This window comes from Simochromis diagramma, unplaced genomic scaffold (genome assembly GCF_900408965.1).
Source record: "Simochromis diagramma unplaced genomic scaffold, fSimDia1.1 OVJJ01000361.1, whole genome shotgun sequence".
NCBI classification, from domain to species: Eukaryota; Metazoa; Chordata; class Actinopteri; order Cichliformes; family Cichlidae; genus Simochromis; species Simochromis diagramma.
Window position 1 is genome coordinate 8,905,838 of NW_024386860.1, and position 16,574 is coordinate 8,922,411.

Genomic DNA, 16,574 nt, shown 5'->3' on the forward strand with positions numbered 1-16,574 from the left:
TACCTGCATAGAAATTAAACACAAAATGGATCATCATGCGTCCTGGATTGATCTCTCCAGAGTCCACATCTCAACATTATTGAATCAGTGTGGGATCATCTTGACAGAGAATGAAAGAAAAGGCAGCCAACATCCAGAGAACATTTGAATATCCTTCTGGAAGCCAGGAAAGTTATTCCTGAAGAATACTTCAAACTACAAGAAAGTTTGCCCAAGAGAGTCCTGGTTATGTTGAAGAATGTGGTCATACCAAATAATTTAGCATTGTACAAACTCTGTTTTTGTCTTATATATTGTATTTCCCCGTTTCAATACACCAATTTCTCCTTTTCCCAGCAAAGAAACGGGTAGTATTTTAGGAGGTTTGTACAGCATGTATGTCAGCAGTTATAAATTGACAGTTTATTACCATCAGTGCTCTTTTTACTGCTTTTTATTTAAAAGTAACAGTAATAATTTTGGGAGGGGGCACTTCTCATTAACTGTGACTGCTTCAATTATTAAACCAAACAATTGTCACTGAAAATAATAATAATAATAATGAAATGTAACGATGAAAGATTCCAAAAGTCGTTTTACGCTCGTTTTTATCGACGTGCTCTGGGATTGTTATTTTAGCCTAGTACAGCATCTCGCAATCGCTACTCTGCTAGTTTAGTCTAACCAAAATGGCGATCCTCATGTAGGGGTCGAGTGTGATTATTGGACGAATTTTTCAGCAGTTTTAGACAGTTTATTCTCCTTCCTTGTTATCTATATTGTGAGCCATGTTCACAAACATAGGCCTGAGGGCAGTTCTCAAGGTCCAAGCTAGTGTTTTGCGGGAAAGCTCGGCAGCTCTCTGTTGTGCTGCATCAGTCAAACCGTGGACGAACAGGTCGAGTTTACTGTCAGGACCAAAAGTGAGAAGTGGTAAGTGTGAGGAAGACAAAACTTGCTTGTGGGTAAATATCAGTCAAAACATGTGTTTCTGTGAGCAGTTCGTAATTTCGCTAGGTCTTCTTGGGAAGTAACTAACACGAACGGCAGGCGGCACTGTTGGCGGAGCTACATGTTACCCTGATAAGCGGAAAGACCGCATACTTGACGTCTGAAACGATTTTCATCATAATGTACTCCAAAGTGTAGTAATCGGCTTTGCACAGCCTCCCTACGAAATTCATTTTTCTATCACACAGTTCTCTCCACACCACCAAGACAGTGTGAAGTTACTGGCAGGTGTTTCGTCAGCTGCTCAGCTACTTGTCATTGAAAACAGTCTTTCACAAAAACCCATATGTTCATATTTCTTTTGTTGAGTCTATGAAAAATGCCAAGTGTGGGATTTCTCATAGATTCTTACAGATTTGTAGAGTTTCAAATGTGTACAACTATGTGTGGCTGATTTTGTTTTTTTCAGGTAGGAGATGATGTCACACGCAAAACCAAGCAGTGTAAACACAGGGCAGTTTCACAGTCTGAATTGGCTGTTGTTTTAAGTCCTGCTTCCTTTGTTACAGATTTGCTCATTTTCCCTTCCAAAAACTTTCTGTGCATACGACAGTCTAAAAATATTAAAGTGCGCAAGGATCTCCTGGTGTGCACAAACCGGGTTACATCTTCATGTGGAGTCTTGATTCTCTTTTCATACTTTTCACACAGTCTCAGCTCCCACACAGATCAATAAATGCATGCTGTGTGGAAAACTGGGACATCTGAGTTTTGCTTTTTTGGGGGGTTGATTTGTGTGTAATTTCTAAGTAGACAGGATAGCTTGTGTACTCTCAGATAGAGGGACTTTGAAGAGCCTCTCACAGCTCTTTTCACACACCTCCGTGTGCAAAACTGATGCCTGCTAATCAGAGGGTTGTTGCACACACAGGGTGTGAAACAAACAAAAAGAATATCAGAAATATTTTTGACACGAAGCCTCTAAAAGAGGACTAGGTAACAGTGTAGTGCTTTAGCTACTTGAAACTTTTCTCCCCTAAATGTTTTTGTGGTTATCTCCCCTTCTGCACTTCTTTGCTGCTTAATCTGATGCAATATCTTGCTTTCTTATCATAATATCTGGAGCATCTACAGAAGCTTTTCTTTCATTTTCCCCCTCAAGTCTACTAGAATATGACAGCTTTTTTTTCCTTTCTTTCTTTTTTCTCACTGTTGCAGCCTATGCACTGACAGTCACAGGTTTGCCAGCCCTTCAGTGACAGGCATGAATAAGAGCTGTTTGGCTTGCAGGCCTCTTCTCTCTACAGTGCTATGACTAATACAGCAAATAAATACTTTTTAACCCAAGGTTTGTACGCTGTACACTGCAGTCTAACAGAATTGAAATCACCAGCAGTGTCTCAAGAAAAATGTATGCTACCTTGAAATTTTTTACTTTGGTTTCTGCTGTTGATAACTTTAAAATAAGGTACAGAGAATTTCTATTAAACTATTCTCAACAGCAAAGATTACTGCCAGGTGAAAACTCGGTGAAAAGCTCTTTCCTGATGAGTTTCCATCAGTGGATTGCAATATTAGTTGCACACGTTGGTGGATTTTTGAAGGAGGGCTGAACTGTCGCATAACATTAAAGAGGAAGTGACATCATTTGCTGTTTTGATATTGAAAACCACTGCTCTTATCGCCATCTGATATGTACATAGTTGCGTTTTAGGGTGAGTGTTTGACAACCGTTTTAGAAAGATTATCTTAGTTTTACTCTACAAGTTACTCCATCAGTCACGCAAATTAAGCTTCATGAGTCGTTTCATCATCCTGTAGATTTCATTTATGTATTTTATTTTTTTTGTTACAATAAATCAATGATTTTCTGACAACTCGGCTTGCAGCAGAAATGTTTTTATTATGTATTATCCCAGAGAGGTGTTTCTCTACAAATAGGATAGTAAAGTTATCCCAGAACTTAGGGGTCTGCTTATGCTACCCTATTACCTGCTGTGTTTTTGAATCATTTCCATTCATGCTTATAGGAAGGAAGATCTTGGAGTATTTCGGGATAATATTTAGAGGGACAATACTCCTCATAATTTAAAATAGCTCATTCACAAATAAATGTTAGAGATTATAAGTAACTTTCAGGCTTTGTTGTTTTTCATACAGCTCTCTTACGCTCTTGCTGTGTCTTTGGGCTTATTTGTCACGCTCATATTTCAGATCATCAAAAAAACTTCAATAGAAGATGAGAACCCAAGTAAATAGAAAAGGCTTTTTTTTTTTTTTTTTAGTGATTTCATTTATTAAGAGAAAAAAAGTTACCCAAACCTACCTCAACCTACCTCAACCTATGTGGAAAATTAATTCATCTAAATCTAAGAACACTGTGTTACCTTTGGCAGTCAAGCATTTGCAATAAGTGGCAATGAGTCCTTCACATCATTGTGGAGGAATTTTTTGGCTCACTCTTTGTGGAATTCTTTTAGTCACAATGACATGAAAGGTCATGTCAAAGCATTTCTATCAGATTTAAGTCTGGACTTTGAATAAACAACTCCAAAACTGTCATTGTATTTTTAATTTTCTGTTGTTTGCTTTGTTTTGGGTTTTTTTTTTGTTTGTTTGTTTTTTTGTCTTTTCTGTTGTTGTTGTTTTAAAGCCATTCAGAGGACCTGCTGGCTTGTTTTTGATCATTGTCCTGTTGCATAAGCCAAGTGCGCTTGAGCTTCAGGGTACAAAACGATTGCTGGACATTCTCTTACGGGATTTTCTGGTAGAGCGCAGAATTCATAGTTCCGTCGATTACAGTAAATCATCCACCTCGAGAAGGAGCAACAGGAATCAAACTTGACTATTTTTATGATGTGCTTATGATGCTGACCCCAAAGGTTTTTGAGCGATCAGCAAGATCAGCAGCAGTGGTTTCTGCCCCGGAACTTCCCCATAGATGCGATTGTTTTGAGTGTCTTCCTTATTTTGGAATCATGAATACTGACCTCAGCTGAGGAAATTGAGGCCTTTTTTAATAAAATAAATCATTAGCAAAGCAACGATTCCCTTGTTCCCTTCTACTTTCAAAATGAGTTTAATCTCCTAAGCAGTGGCTCTGTAGTGTAGTGTTTTACACATTTGCCAGACAAGTGAACAATCCCCAATTCGATCCCTTGAGGGAGAATTAGATCCCTGGAGGGAGGCACAAATCCTTTCGGGGTTACATCATGAGAGAATCCGGCCAAACCAAACACGTGGAGCTACCTGCTGTGGTGATCTCTTGTGAATAACAACTGAAAGTAGCATTTTGAATCTACTAAACATGAATGTTTGCAGTGATGCATCTGATTTCTCTGTTGCAGGAAGCTTTGCTGTTCCACAGCCAGTGAGACACTATGCCCGGGCTGCAAAGAAGAAGAAGACAGGTATTTAAGAGGAGCTATCATCACCATAGTGTGCGCATGTGAGCATTTTTAAATGTGTACATAAGTTAAAGAAAGAAAAATCCAAAAAGTATTTTTCCTCCAGGACCTGAGAGCCAACTCAGCGATCTTCCTCCAACAATGCTGAAGATGGATTATGCGGCTGTTCCCCTTGCTCAAACGTAAACATATACAAAATGATTAAAATTCAGACTTTCTATTAATTATTTTATAAAAGTGGACGCACATACTGATTGGTCTACTCTTCTAACACTATTGTATTTTCTGCTAACAGAACTGATGATCTTGTCAAAAGGCTTCTTTCACTGGAGTTGGCTAGTCATGTAAGTTTGTCTTTTTTGATGTACATTGTTTGGCCCTCTTGTGGGAAAGCAGAGGCATAAACAAGTAGTTCAGCGTTAATAACTAATAATAATAATCTCACCTTCAGAAGGAAAAGCTACAGCTAAAACAAGAACAGCTAATTGCAAAGGTCCAGAGAGATGAGAGTGACCGAAGCTCAGAGGAAGTACAAGGTGAGGTGCTATATTTTTCATTATGTTGCACATAGTTTCTTCACTGAAAAAAAACATGGGATACAACTTTTATTTATTATGCGATGTTGAAATTCTCCTGTTCTTTCGCTCCTCAGTGGCTATATTGACTGCTAGAATCCGAAACTACCAGGAACATTTGCAAAAACATCATAAGGTGAGAATAAAATGCATTTAAATTAATCAGCAAATTTGTTAGGTTGACAGATTAAAATGACGTAACACATGTAGAGCACTTGACTGTCACCACTGGAAGTTTCATGTATGAATACGTCTCTCCACATTTCCTCTCTGCTTTTGTGAGGCCTGCATGTGCTACAGGATATCCTGTGTACTCCCCCACATTAAATAAAAAGATGCGTAGCATGGCCAAGGTCGGAAGTTTCCGTGTTACATCATAGCCTAAACAATTTTATTAAAATTAACAACTGTTTTTATGTGTCATGACGAAGCAGCTGTTCCTCAGTAGGTGTCCTGATTTCTATCGCATGTTGCTCTGTTTGTATTTACTTTCAATATTCTGTGTTGTTTGATGCTAGGATAAAGCAAACAAGAGACGAATGCTTATGGCCATTGACCGAAGGAAAAAGATTTTGAAACACCTTCGGTTGATTCGCTACGATGCCTTTGAGAAAGTGTGTGAGCAGCTGGGCATCACATACACCTTCCCCCCAGAGTACTACAGACGGGCCACCCGTCGCTGGATGGCCAAGAAAGAATTCTGTATTAAGGTAGCAAATAAATGAAGCTGTTATTTATTAAGTCTACATCATCTCTGCACATTAATGTATACTCATATCTGTTGGGAAAAACTTAAAACTTTCCATTACACACAAGTGTAATGGAAGTGTAGCATATAGAGCATCTGGTGCATTACTCAAGCCTTCTGGAAACTCTTCTCTATACATTAAAGGTGTTATTTTATGCCCCCCACTAACACTTGGTCATATGTGTTTGTGTGTCTGTGTGTGTCATCTCAGGTCTTCAAAGCAGTGCAAAAGCAAAAAGCAGAGCAGAGGCTGAAGATAAAGCAGAGTTCAGGCTCCACAGACACGGAGTCAGCAAAGACAAATGCAGCTGAGATCTAATGAGACAAAAGCCACAATCTGTACACCTTCAGATGTTGTGATGTATCATGTAGATAAATAAATGTTTTTCCCATGCTGCCGTCACACGATTTTACTTTCTATTGTTGTCATTCTGATACCAGAACTGTCTGGAGATGTCAAAGATTAATAAGAATAAAATACCTGAGAAAGCTGGGTTGGAATAATCCTCCAAATTGTAATTGAACTAAAGCATGACTTCTAGATGTATTAATTTAAGATCTCATTTTAGAAAACCAGGAAGCCAGAAACTCAAGTATAGTATTAATATGCTAATTGGAAATAAACCTACACTGCAAATTCTCCATTTTATCTGAGAGGATACTCTGTGTTAAACCACATGGCAAAAAACTAGCGCTAAAATATTATCACTAGATCGACTCTGTCCGTCATTATGGCTTCATATCAGCACCGGTGTGTGTTTTGTTTTTGTTTTTATGTTTTGTTAATCAGCTGTCAGTGGCAGTTCACCTCATTTGTACCAAGTTGAGGCATATCAGATAAGGACTTCTTCCTGGAAGAGTACTGTTGAAGCAGTATTCAGGCTTTGTGGAAACATGAGATTGACTTAATCCAACTATGTTTAGGGTCATAAAATGCTTGTTGGTAGAATGCAGTATCATTTATCTTTTTGAGTGTTGTTTAAATGTACAGTAAGTTAATTCAAGTTAGAGAGAAATTGTTAAAAAAAATCTAATTAAGAATTCCTGACATTCCTGTCATAGTGTTATATTGGTAAAAATTGGTGAGGTTGCTAAAGCATCGGATTTAAATGTACAACATCACGAGGCAAGGTTAATTTAATTCTCATATAGGGTATAACAAGACCAGCATTTTCATTAAAAGCTATTTTTACATTATACATTAATATGAAAAGAAGGCTTTACAGTTTCATATAGTTTTGTGTTTATTCAAATCCTGAGTAAATCCATCCCTTCTTTTGCATACTGCACTAGTGATATAGTGTTCTAATAGATTAAAACCTCAAGACAAGAACGTGTTGCATTTGTGGGTGTCATATGAAAGTGTGACCTTAACAATTCTAACTGCATGGCTTCCCTGAAGTCTACTGATCTGTCATGAGATCAGAAAAACTTTAAACTCTCAGTCACATACATGTGCTTGTGACCTTGTGATTTGAGGTTGTACCCTTTATCAGACTAAAAAGAAAAAAGCAGCAATTCCTGTTAATAGACTGAATTTTTTTGCCAGTGAATCGCCACAGATCTTTGTCGTCCCCAGAAAGTGCAGGCTGTTGCCAAACCAGCGTTTCACAGCTCACGCTCGTCACAATTTCCTGTGTGGTGTGCAACTTGTCATTTTGAGCAGGTGGAGCTCATACTCTCACACTCTTCTGGTAAGTGACACCATTTTTTCCTTTCGCAGCAGATAAACTTAAAAGTTAAATATTCTTAAATTAAACATATAAACTATATTTGCAATTCGTACGCATGTTATAGTTAAAAGTTGGCCTTTCCGTTATGGCTGCCTTGATACAAGATAACATGGGCTTTCATTTGTTCTTTGGGTTAAAAACCACATACATGACTATCTTTCATACGATATTGTGAAAATAGTCCATGTTACACTAACGTATTCCTGCAACAATGTTTTATTCAGAAATATATATTTTACAGGGAAAGTCCAAAAAGTATTTTTTAAATCATAATTTGATATACCTCAAATGACAGAGTAAACTGTTGCATGCTGTGTTGAGAAGGGTTTTCTGTAAATATGTGATGTTAATTAGTGTGCAAATATCTAATGCTCTCTAATATGTTTTTGACTAGGTACTTAAATCGCAGAGCAAATAAACAGACCAAGTAATCCAAATGTCAAACCCAGTGGTCACCCATCAACCAGGTGCTGGCGGCTATGGGACTAATGTTCAAACAGGAGAGTGGAGCACAGGCTTGTGTGCCTGCTGCAGTGACTGTTTGGTCTGTAAGTACAAGGCACATCATTTGTGCATACACACTTTGTTTTGTTCGTTTTAGACATTCATAAATGTACTCGTGTTGTTTAGGTGCCGTCGGTTGTTTTTGTCCACTGGCACTGAGCTGCTACACAGCAAATAAGTATGGTGAAAACTGCTGTTTGGGTTGCGTGCCTGGAGGCTTAACAGCCATGAGGACTCACATGAGATTAACCTATGGTATTCAGGTATGTTACCCATGCAACTCAAAGCAGTTATTATAACATCCAAACTTCAGAATACCGTACCTTATGCAATTAGTCTTTAGGTTGCAAGTATTGCACGTATGGTAGTCTGTTTCAGTCTTGCTTTTATGAAAGACACAGATTTTGCAAACATGAGAAATTTTGTGCGTTTCCCACAATTGAGAAATCTGCAACATTTCTGTAATTTATGCAATCTTTTAACCACAGGGAACAATATGCAACGACGCCTTGATGATCTTCTTCTGTGGACATTGTGAAATGTGCAGGATGGCAAGAGAAATCCGCATCAGGAATGGAGAGATTTCACAGTAACAAGAGTTTTTCATGATGCTCAGCTATTGTGGAAGTAACTTGTTTACCCATGGAGCTTTCATGCAAACCAAAAAAAGCATTTAATGAAGTATGCATTTATGTGTGTATTAAATCTTTGGCCCTAACTTGCAAGAGCAATTGTGTATTATTGTAAATAAAGTGCATTTTCAACAGGCATCACATTTTTTGAACAACTTTTTGAAATTTGATGGCTCACCTTATATCATTTATTTCTCAACGTAAGAGTTATGCAACTAAAAACGTCCAAAAAAGCTTCTAGAAAAGATTGTTGGGTATTATCGTAAATCAGTTGTGAGCAGCTGAGTAAAAGGTTGATCTTCCTTATGAATTATAATATCGTTATAATTGTCATATAAGTCGAATTGTACTGGTTAGAATGCTTAGACTTGCCATGAAACCACTGGTTTGCATTATATTATATATAATTATATAATATGTATGACTACATGGTGAAAAATGGTCCATCTATCTCTAATCAGTGAGCTCCTAATTTACAACGCGGTTGTACCTCGTCTAATCCCGCCCCTTTCTTTTACGTATTTACTACATAGGGCTCTGATTGGCTATTTATTTCGTGGCCTGGCAACCAGAAGCGGCTTTACCAAACAGACAGACCACCCACCAGCTAAAACAGTCGAGCTAGCTGTTTTGTCTGGAAAGATTCAGCTGTTCAAATTCCATCATGTCTTCAAGGACTCTGCCGCTGCTTTTCATTAATCTCGGCGGGGAAATGTTGTACATCCTAGACCAGCGTCTCCGAGCTCAGAATATCCCTGCTGACAAAGCTAAGAAAGGTAGCTAGTTTAGCAGCTTTCCAGCTAGCAACACAATTGTTATCCTGTTCCAGAAAAAAATATTAATGTTAGACCGCAGTAAGTGCACATGTATGTTGTTCGTTTACTTGTTTCTGTATTGATGATGTCGGTGTTTCTGTCGAATCAGAAAGTCAAAATAAGACATGTCTTTTCGTAGGAGAGTGTGACTGGAAGCCCTGTAAAACAATTGTGTATTGTTGCCGCTCTGTCAGTTTAAAAGATATCACTGGTTTGTTGTAAAATGATATTAGATGATGTTAAGCATTAACCACCAGCACACGTGGCAGTCTTAAAATCAGCTGTTTACTTACGTACCATTTCCCTTTGGATTGATAAAGTTTCCACAATACCTGGCTGGATAGAGGCGGACAGAAAGAGAGGTATTATTACAAGATGCAATGAGGCGCTGATGCATTAGTAGCTCTTTTGCTCTGCTTTGGCTTAGCCTGAACCCATGCCATGCGTAAATAATGAATGAATAACAGATGAGCTGACAAACAATGTCCTGCTTCATTGGTTGTAACAACCTTTCTTATATGTGTGTCTGTATTCCAAAACTCCAGTTTTCAAGCTTCCAAGGTGGCGTTCGCATACATATGCTGGACAAATTACTTCACTTCATGAACCAAAGTGAATTAGTCATATACCTTGAACCCCCAGTAAGTTAGCCACAAAATAATGTTACTTTCCCAAACTTGAGTGATCTAAAATGTAAGCACTTTTTAACTAAACCCTAAAGGTTTAGTTAAGGTAAGTATTGCTGCTGCAATACTGGTTAAAAAAAAGGCAAAACCTCCCCCCACCCTCCAAAAAAACATCTTTGGCTGTAGGATTTCTGATAAATAGGTCTGCTGCTTTGTTAGGGTCTTTGGGTTTCAGCTCTGGGTAAAATCGTTTTTGGCAATGTAGAGTGTAGAGCGCTAATCTGCCTGCTTCTGAGCCAATAGTATGGGAAGGGCATTTGTCTAACCTTAATTAACATTTTGTGCTTAATTGCTTGTCTGAATAGTTATGAATGACATCATCACCACCATGTTTAACAAAAAGTTCCTGGAGGAGCTTTTTAAGCCACAGGAGCTTTATTCCAAGAAGGCCCTACGGACTGTGTTTGACAGGTTGGCCCACGCATCCATAATGAGACTCAATCAAGCTAGTATGGACAAGGTAAGACATCATGTATTCATATACAGCCTGTGTGTTTTTAATTTACTCTTGTGCTCCCAATATTTTGTTTGCATTTTTAATTACAAGCATTGACTTTCTATCCATGCACCAGTTACATTTCTTCAAAACCACACAGATGTTTTTAATCACAGCCTTTTCATTATGCATATTGGATCTACATTAGATTTACCTTCATGCCAATCAATATAAATCAAGTGTATAATGTAACATTTTTGTTGTGTTTAAGCATAAGGCACATTCATTTACATACTATGTCTCCCTCTACTGTTTATCACTCAACAACAGCATGCATTTATTTCTGATGCCTAAGACAATGTGTTGATGAATGTGTCCCTGTTCATAGCTCTATGACTTGATGACCATGGCTTTCAAGTATCAGGTGCTTCTCTGTCCACGAGCTAAGGACATCCTCCTTGTGTCCTTCAACCACATGGATGCAATCAAAGACTTTGTGAAAGATACTCCCAGCATTCTTAGCCAGGTTGATGAGACTTACCGACAGCTGATAGAGGTACTACATGTGGGACTTTGCTGTCTTCACATTTGTTACAAGAAAATATAGTCAGAAATATTTTATATTGCTTGTGGGGATTTTTTTTCCTGCAGTTTGCAGCAAGATGTATATGGTTTTAAAAAAAAGTAGCATGCAAAGAAGCTCCCCTTGGTTAACTACATAAAGATAAATGAAGAAGATAAGAAAAGCTCATGGGGTAAAGAAAATCAAGGACATTCTTAATAAGAGTGTAATCACGTGGCATATGAACTGGTTTAACACTCTTATACTGCAGCTGGTGATGTACTGAGAGTCACTACTTCTCCTCAGGCCTTCTCCTCCAAGACAAAACTCACCTCTTGTGTTAGAAATGACCAAGCAAGCTATGAAAGCCCACTTAAGACAAAGAAAGCCGTCTAAGCTAGCGATTTCAATTCTGTGTTGCCAGTACCGCCAGCATAAATAAATGTTTTCACCAGTTTAGATTTTTTTTAATACCAATATGTATTTTTAGATGTATACGCCTTTGTCCAGTGGTGAATTCCAGCTGATTAGACAAACTCTTCTTATCTTCTTTCAAGACATGCATATAAGGGTGAGTCATCATTTGTGACTTTTTATTATGAAGATGGTATAACTAATTTTTTCCTGCTTGTTCAGTTAATGTTTACTTTCTCTGTGTTTGTACCTTCTTCTATGGCAGGTATCTATTTTCCTCAAGGACAAAGTGCAGAATTCAAATGGCCGCTTTGTTCTTCCCACCAGTGGTCCTGTGCCCCATGGCACTCAAGTCCCTGGCTTGATAAGGTACCACAGTAAAGAGCTCTTATCCCTCAGACCCAGGCAGTCTGAAGTTCAAAGAATATTGTCAATAAGTAAGACTAAATAAGTGGCTTTGATAATATACTCTTTCTCTTTTCATTGAACTTTAATGTCTGCCGCTTTGTCTTGCATATTGTCTCTTTGCTATCTTACTTGGACACCGTAATCTGATTTTACGTAAGCTTATCTGTAGCTAATTGCATTACAGAGGTCTCGTTCAAGAAGTATTTGACTTCTAATTTTAGATACCGTGCATGTTTAGCTTGGATCAAAATTCTTAAGGATTTGCTGTGTGAAACATTTAAGCAGGAAATAAAGGCTCTTTATCATACTATGTACTAAATGCTTTCCTGTCTCTATTTCTCGCATTCATATGTGTGTGTGTGTGTGTGTATATCATTTTTTTGTAGGATATTCAGCTGTACAGGTGAGGAATTCACCAGGCTGAAGTTCAATAATGGAGGGAACTATACGACTGCACTCCGTGAAGGATCTTTTGACATCTTTGGTGATAGAGTCACAAAACTGGGCACAAACATGTACGATGCTGGAATCTTCCCTTATATAAACATGCCTTGTTGTTTTTATGCAGTTTTCATTTTTTGTGATAGTAAGCCAGGACGAGAGGGATTTTAAGCACACAAAAGAGAAATTACCCGATTAACCTTTATAAAGGATAATGAAAGGAACTGCAAAAGCACCCTTGAGGTAGTGTATTGTGTTAAGGATCATTATCTTGTGGACGGCATCTTTTTTTCTTTTTTTTTTTTTTTTTTTTTATAACTAATACTGTGCTTACAGTTTCCAGAATTTGCTTAAATTAATTAATTCTTCTTTCTACTAGTTGCACTGGCTACCACAAGAGCCTAAAACATATCAAATTCAACCTATCCTGCACAGCTGGAGAGGGGTGCATTTGATTAAAATCACCATCCTTTTATTCTACACATATACCTTTGCTAAATGTAGCTCTAAAAATGTCAGTCTGTAGTACTTGTTTCCACAATGCAGAAGGTTTGGTTTAGGTGTTGATTTGCAAACGTCTGATGCTTAGTTTTGTGGTAAGGATACAGGAAATGTTTTCTTCTGATGGTGGTCACGTTTGCACAGCTGTTGCAGCACAACAGAACAGTTCAGCTTCGTGTTAAATCTTCCCGAAGGCCTTTTGCATTCAAACAACAGCTTTTTTTAGTAATCCTACAATTTCTCTCTGAAAGTTCTCTTAGTTTTCCAAACCCCACCCTCCGTTTTTGCTAATAATTGATGTTTTTCAGAATGATAGGCAGCTGCTTTCATTGCTTAAGCTGTGAATTGTTCATTAAAAGCTTAAGCAGTGAGTCACAGCTTTGAAAATTTCATCATCTGGCATTTCCTTGTGAAGTATGTGCACAAAGCCCTAAAAACCAAATTTTGGTCTGACACTAGTCAAAACTTAACAGAGCACAGATGTCTTGGTGTGCATTGTTTCCTTTTTCACTTTAAAATTGTACAAACCATTCTTACAATGTTGAAAGAATGTTTCATTATCAGTGTTTGAACACCATTGTATGTTGACACATTTTCTCCCTTTTTTTTTTTTTTTTTTTAAAAAAAAAAAAAAAAACCCCAAAATGTAGGTACAGTATAAGTCGCCCAGTGGAAACTCACATGTCTGGCACATCTAAAAATTCTGCTCAGCATACAAAGGTGAAAACTGACAATTTCAATAACGCACAAAACAATTATAAATGTAAAGCATACAACTTCACTTTTAAATTTAACACACCGTTGTGTGTCAACAGGTCAGCGCTGCTCCAAACCCTCTGGCCAAAGAGGAACTGAACCTGCTGGCCAGGTTAATGGGAGGGTTAGAAGTTCAGAAACCAGGAAACACAGACACTGGCTTCCGAATTAACCTCTTTGCTACTGACGAAGAAGAAGAGTGAGTGTCCATATGTATCAGATGTAATCGTTTCATTACTATTCCAAATGTGAAAAATACTTTTTATTTTCTTTGAAACAATCAGAAGTAACACTGTGACTCTGTTACAGAGAGGCATTAATATCAAGACCCGATGAGCTTTCATATGGAGTCATAAACATCCAAGCAACCAAGGTAAATCTAAATGACCTTAAATCGCAGCCAACTTGTGTAGGAAAGCTGCATATCCAGCAATTTCGTGTGTGTGTGTGTGTGTGTGTGTGTGTGTGTGTGTGTGTGTGTGTGTGTGTGTGTGTGTGTGTGTGTGTGTAATTGGCATATTTATTTACAGAAAAGCAATTTGTCATCAAAGGGCAAGGGTAGACTATAAAATTGAAAATCTCAGTATTGTTGTTCTTTTCAACACTACGAGAACTTTGTTGTTGTTGTCACTGCAGAAACTACACAACTGATTACAGACCAGGAAAACTTACAAAATTACACTGGTATTTGTTATGCTTTAGACAATCTGCTTCCCTTTCCCTTCTATCTCTGATGGGGTGCCGCTCTTCTCCCACTTTAACCTCATATATAAACATCTTGCTTTTCCAGTGAAATGAGACGTATCTGAAAACAGACCTTAGTTCTGAAAAATCTCAATGCATGATCAGGACTCTTCATGGAATTATTTGAATTATAGGACTCATTGTAACAGCCATGAGCACAGCTTTCATAGAGGTTCTAGACTGTTTATTAAAGTAGCATCCGTCATACAGCAGGTGAAAAAGGATACATTTCAGATCCGATCAAATGCCCTATTGCTCGCCCCTTTGAACCAAGAAGCAAGAGAGGTAAACTTCAAAAAGACTGAATCAAGGCTTCTTATCTCTGACGGGGGGGGGAAAAAATCCAGTCGAACCACTGATGGACTATTTGTTCCTGCCTCTGATAAAACCTTTATTGCACTGAGGGCTAAATGTTACTTATCTCAGTGTTGGGCTTAAGACTGTATAGTAATTGATTCAAGATGTGAGGCTTTGCCAGACCAACCAGATTTACTGTGATGAGGCTCAAATCCCTGTAATGGCCCATCCAACACTCTGATTGGTGCGTTTTATTGTCTTTCAGGACCAGCAAGCCAATGCAGAGTTGGCCAAGATCATGGGTGAATTTACAGAGTCAGGAGATCAGTCTCCCAGTGTCAGCAACAAAGGGGACGACCTTCTGGCCATGATGGACGGTTTGTGACATGGTCACAGTGACAGAAATGGCCAGGGATTGGGAACATTGCGTTGTCAACAGTCCGCACTACTAAAGACCAGTCTGCTTTCCATACCTGCAAATGCACTACAGCAGAATCACATGCAGCCAGAAAAACTGCTTGCTCAAGTGCTTTTACAAAGCAGGTGTGAGCAGTTTTGTTGTCAGACGATCAGCTGCATATTTGCATTCAAGAACAAAGAATGTGTGGTGAGGCAAGCATTAAGCTGTAATAGTATGTTTGCTGTAAACACAAAGGTATTTCGGTTCAATGTACAGTTGGCTTATTGTATATTAGTTTATTGACCATGTGATAATAGCAAAACAAGTGTTTATACAGTGCAATATCTTGCAGTTTTTATTCTATTCTATGTAATATTCTTTAAATTATTTTAACAGTTGCAATGACCGAACAGTTTGAGTCAATTTTCAGACTGAGTCCACATTTGGTGGTTCTTTATTTCTAATTATTCCCCTTTTGAATTGTATCTTAATTTACACCATCCAGAGAAGAAGTTTGTGAATTCTTCTGTTCTAATGAACAAGTGACTACGTGATGAGAGAACTGGAGGAAACCCAAGTGCTCTTTTTCAGTGTGACATGAATACTTTAGTCTTTATTTGGTAACAAATGTGTTTGTTATCATACTGTTCTACCTTAAAAGAGTCTGAGGAGCAACTTGTAAGACATATTCCATTATCCTGTGATGTGTATGTAAAGTATAGAAATGTGCTTATAGAAATGAGTACATTGTTATAGTATAACATAATGCAATATGACTGTGTAATATGTAAATATGTTTATTGCGTATACTTGATTTTCTATGTAGGTGAGTCCATATTGCTGCTTTTGTTGAATGTGCAGTGTAGTGTTTGGGGGGGTTTGATTTTGGGGTTGTTTTTGTTTGTTTGTTTGTTTTTAAATAAAAAAAAAATCTAATCTCTTGAACAGATTATTGTATTAAATGCATCACCAGTTTGGGTTCTGATGCAACAAAGTGTTAATACTGGCATGAACCTTGAAACAGCTTGTTGTAGTTAACACTTTCAAGCAGTAGGTGGCGCGATCTGACTTTGCAACACAGTTTGTATTGTTAACCCTTTAGAGGGTTAAGCAATGTATCACACGGGACTCCACTTAGTTAAAATCCTGCAAAAAAAAAAAAGAAAAGTGATCACTGTGGAGGACTCAATGAAGTGCATTTTAAAAGTCAGAGCAATTAAGGCTTTGTATGTTTAAGCATTTACCAGCAAATTTGAAAACTACAATCACCATGCTTCAATATCTCCACAAAACTTCTCTTCTGCAGTACAGACACCTAATGAGAACTGCTACTGAAACAGTTGTCTCTTGTACGTGATATGTCTGCAGTCAGACTGTGATTGTCTCACACTCACGCACACACACATCAAAATGGAGCATACCATGCAAGCAAAACATGCTGAGACACTTCTCCAGATTGATCTCGGGGAGGAGGATTCTGGTGAGGTCTTCCCAATAATCTTGGCAAAGGGGAGACAAGAAACACTGTATGCCCTAAGGATACAGCTTACTTCCAAAACAAACAGAAACTTAAGCTCATACCAGT

General features: G+C 38.0%; 2 protein-coding genes across 4 annotated transcripts; both read left to right on the forward strand.

The window, feature by feature from the left end:
- The first annotated feature begins 614 nt into the window (after positions 1-614).
- Positions 615-6,341, forward strand: mrps15 (mitochondrial ribosomal protein S15). Of its 2 annotated transcripts, none has more exons than XM_040030360.1 (8): positions 615-912; positions 4,272-4,340; positions 4,444-4,519; positions 4,633-4,681; positions 4,789-4,873; positions 4,990-5,048; positions 5,431-5,622; positions 5,872-6,341. In XM_040030360.1, exons 1-8 carry the CDS (start codon positions 768-770, stop codon positions 5,977-5,979), a joined length of 783 nt encoding a protein of 260 aa, XP_039886294.1. In that variant the 5' UTR covers positions 615-767; the 3' UTR covers positions 5,980-6,341. The 2 variants fall into 2 exon arrangements, with proteins under 2 accessions (XP_039886294.1, XP_039886295.1); XM_040030361.1 differs by having other exon boundaries at positions 619-912; positions 4,278-4,340.
- Positions 6,342-8,494: 2,153 nt separating this feature from the next.
- Positions 8,495-16,175, forward strand: oscp1b (organic solute carrier partner 1b). Of its 2 annotated transcripts, XM_040030358.1 has the most exons (11): positions 8,495-9,305; positions 9,665-9,706; positions 10,336-10,490; positions 10,855-11,022; positions 11,519-11,599; positions 11,708-11,811; positions 12,237-12,365; positions 13,443-13,512; positions 13,608-13,747; positions 13,858-13,921; positions 14,855-16,175. In XM_040030358.1, exons 1-11 carry the CDS (start codon positions 9,194-9,196, stop codon positions 14,972-14,974), a joined length of 1,185 nt encoding a protein of 394 aa, XP_039886292.1. In that variant the 5' UTR covers positions 8,495-9,193; the 3' UTR covers positions 14,975-16,175. The 2 variants fall into 2 exon arrangements, with proteins under 2 accessions (XP_039886292.1, XP_039886293.1); XM_040030359.1 differs by lacking the exon at positions 9,665-9,706.
- The last annotated feature ends 399 nt before the right edge of the window (positions 16,176-16,574 follow it).

Excerpts from the sequence above, each read along its gene's own strand:
- mrps15 (XM_040030360.1), top strand. The coding sequence starts at position 768 with ATGTTCACAAACATAGGCCTGAGGGCAGTTCTCAAGGTCCAAGCTAGT. Across the intron at positions 4,341-4,443 it reads TGCAAAGAAGAAGAAGACAG|GACCTGAGAGCCAACTCAGC; the intron begins GTATTTAAGAGG and ends TTTTTCCTCCAG. Across the intron at positions 5,049-5,430 it reads ATTTGCAAAAACATCATAAG|GATAAAGCAAACAAGAGACG; the intron begins GTGAGAATAAAA and ends GTTTGATGCTAG.
- oscp1b (XM_040030358.1), top strand. The coding sequence starts at position 9,194 with ATGTCTTCAAGGACTCTGCCGCTGCTTTTCATTAATCTCGGCGGGGAA. Across the intron at positions 11,023-11,518 it reads CTTACCGACAGCTGATAGAG|ATGTATACGCCTTTGTCCAG; the intron begins GTACTACATGTG and ends ATGTATTTTTAG. Across the intron at positions 13,513-13,607 it reads ATTCTGCTCAGCATACAAAG|GTCAGCGCTGCTCCAAACCC; the intron begins GTGAAAACTGAC and ends GTGTGTCAACAG.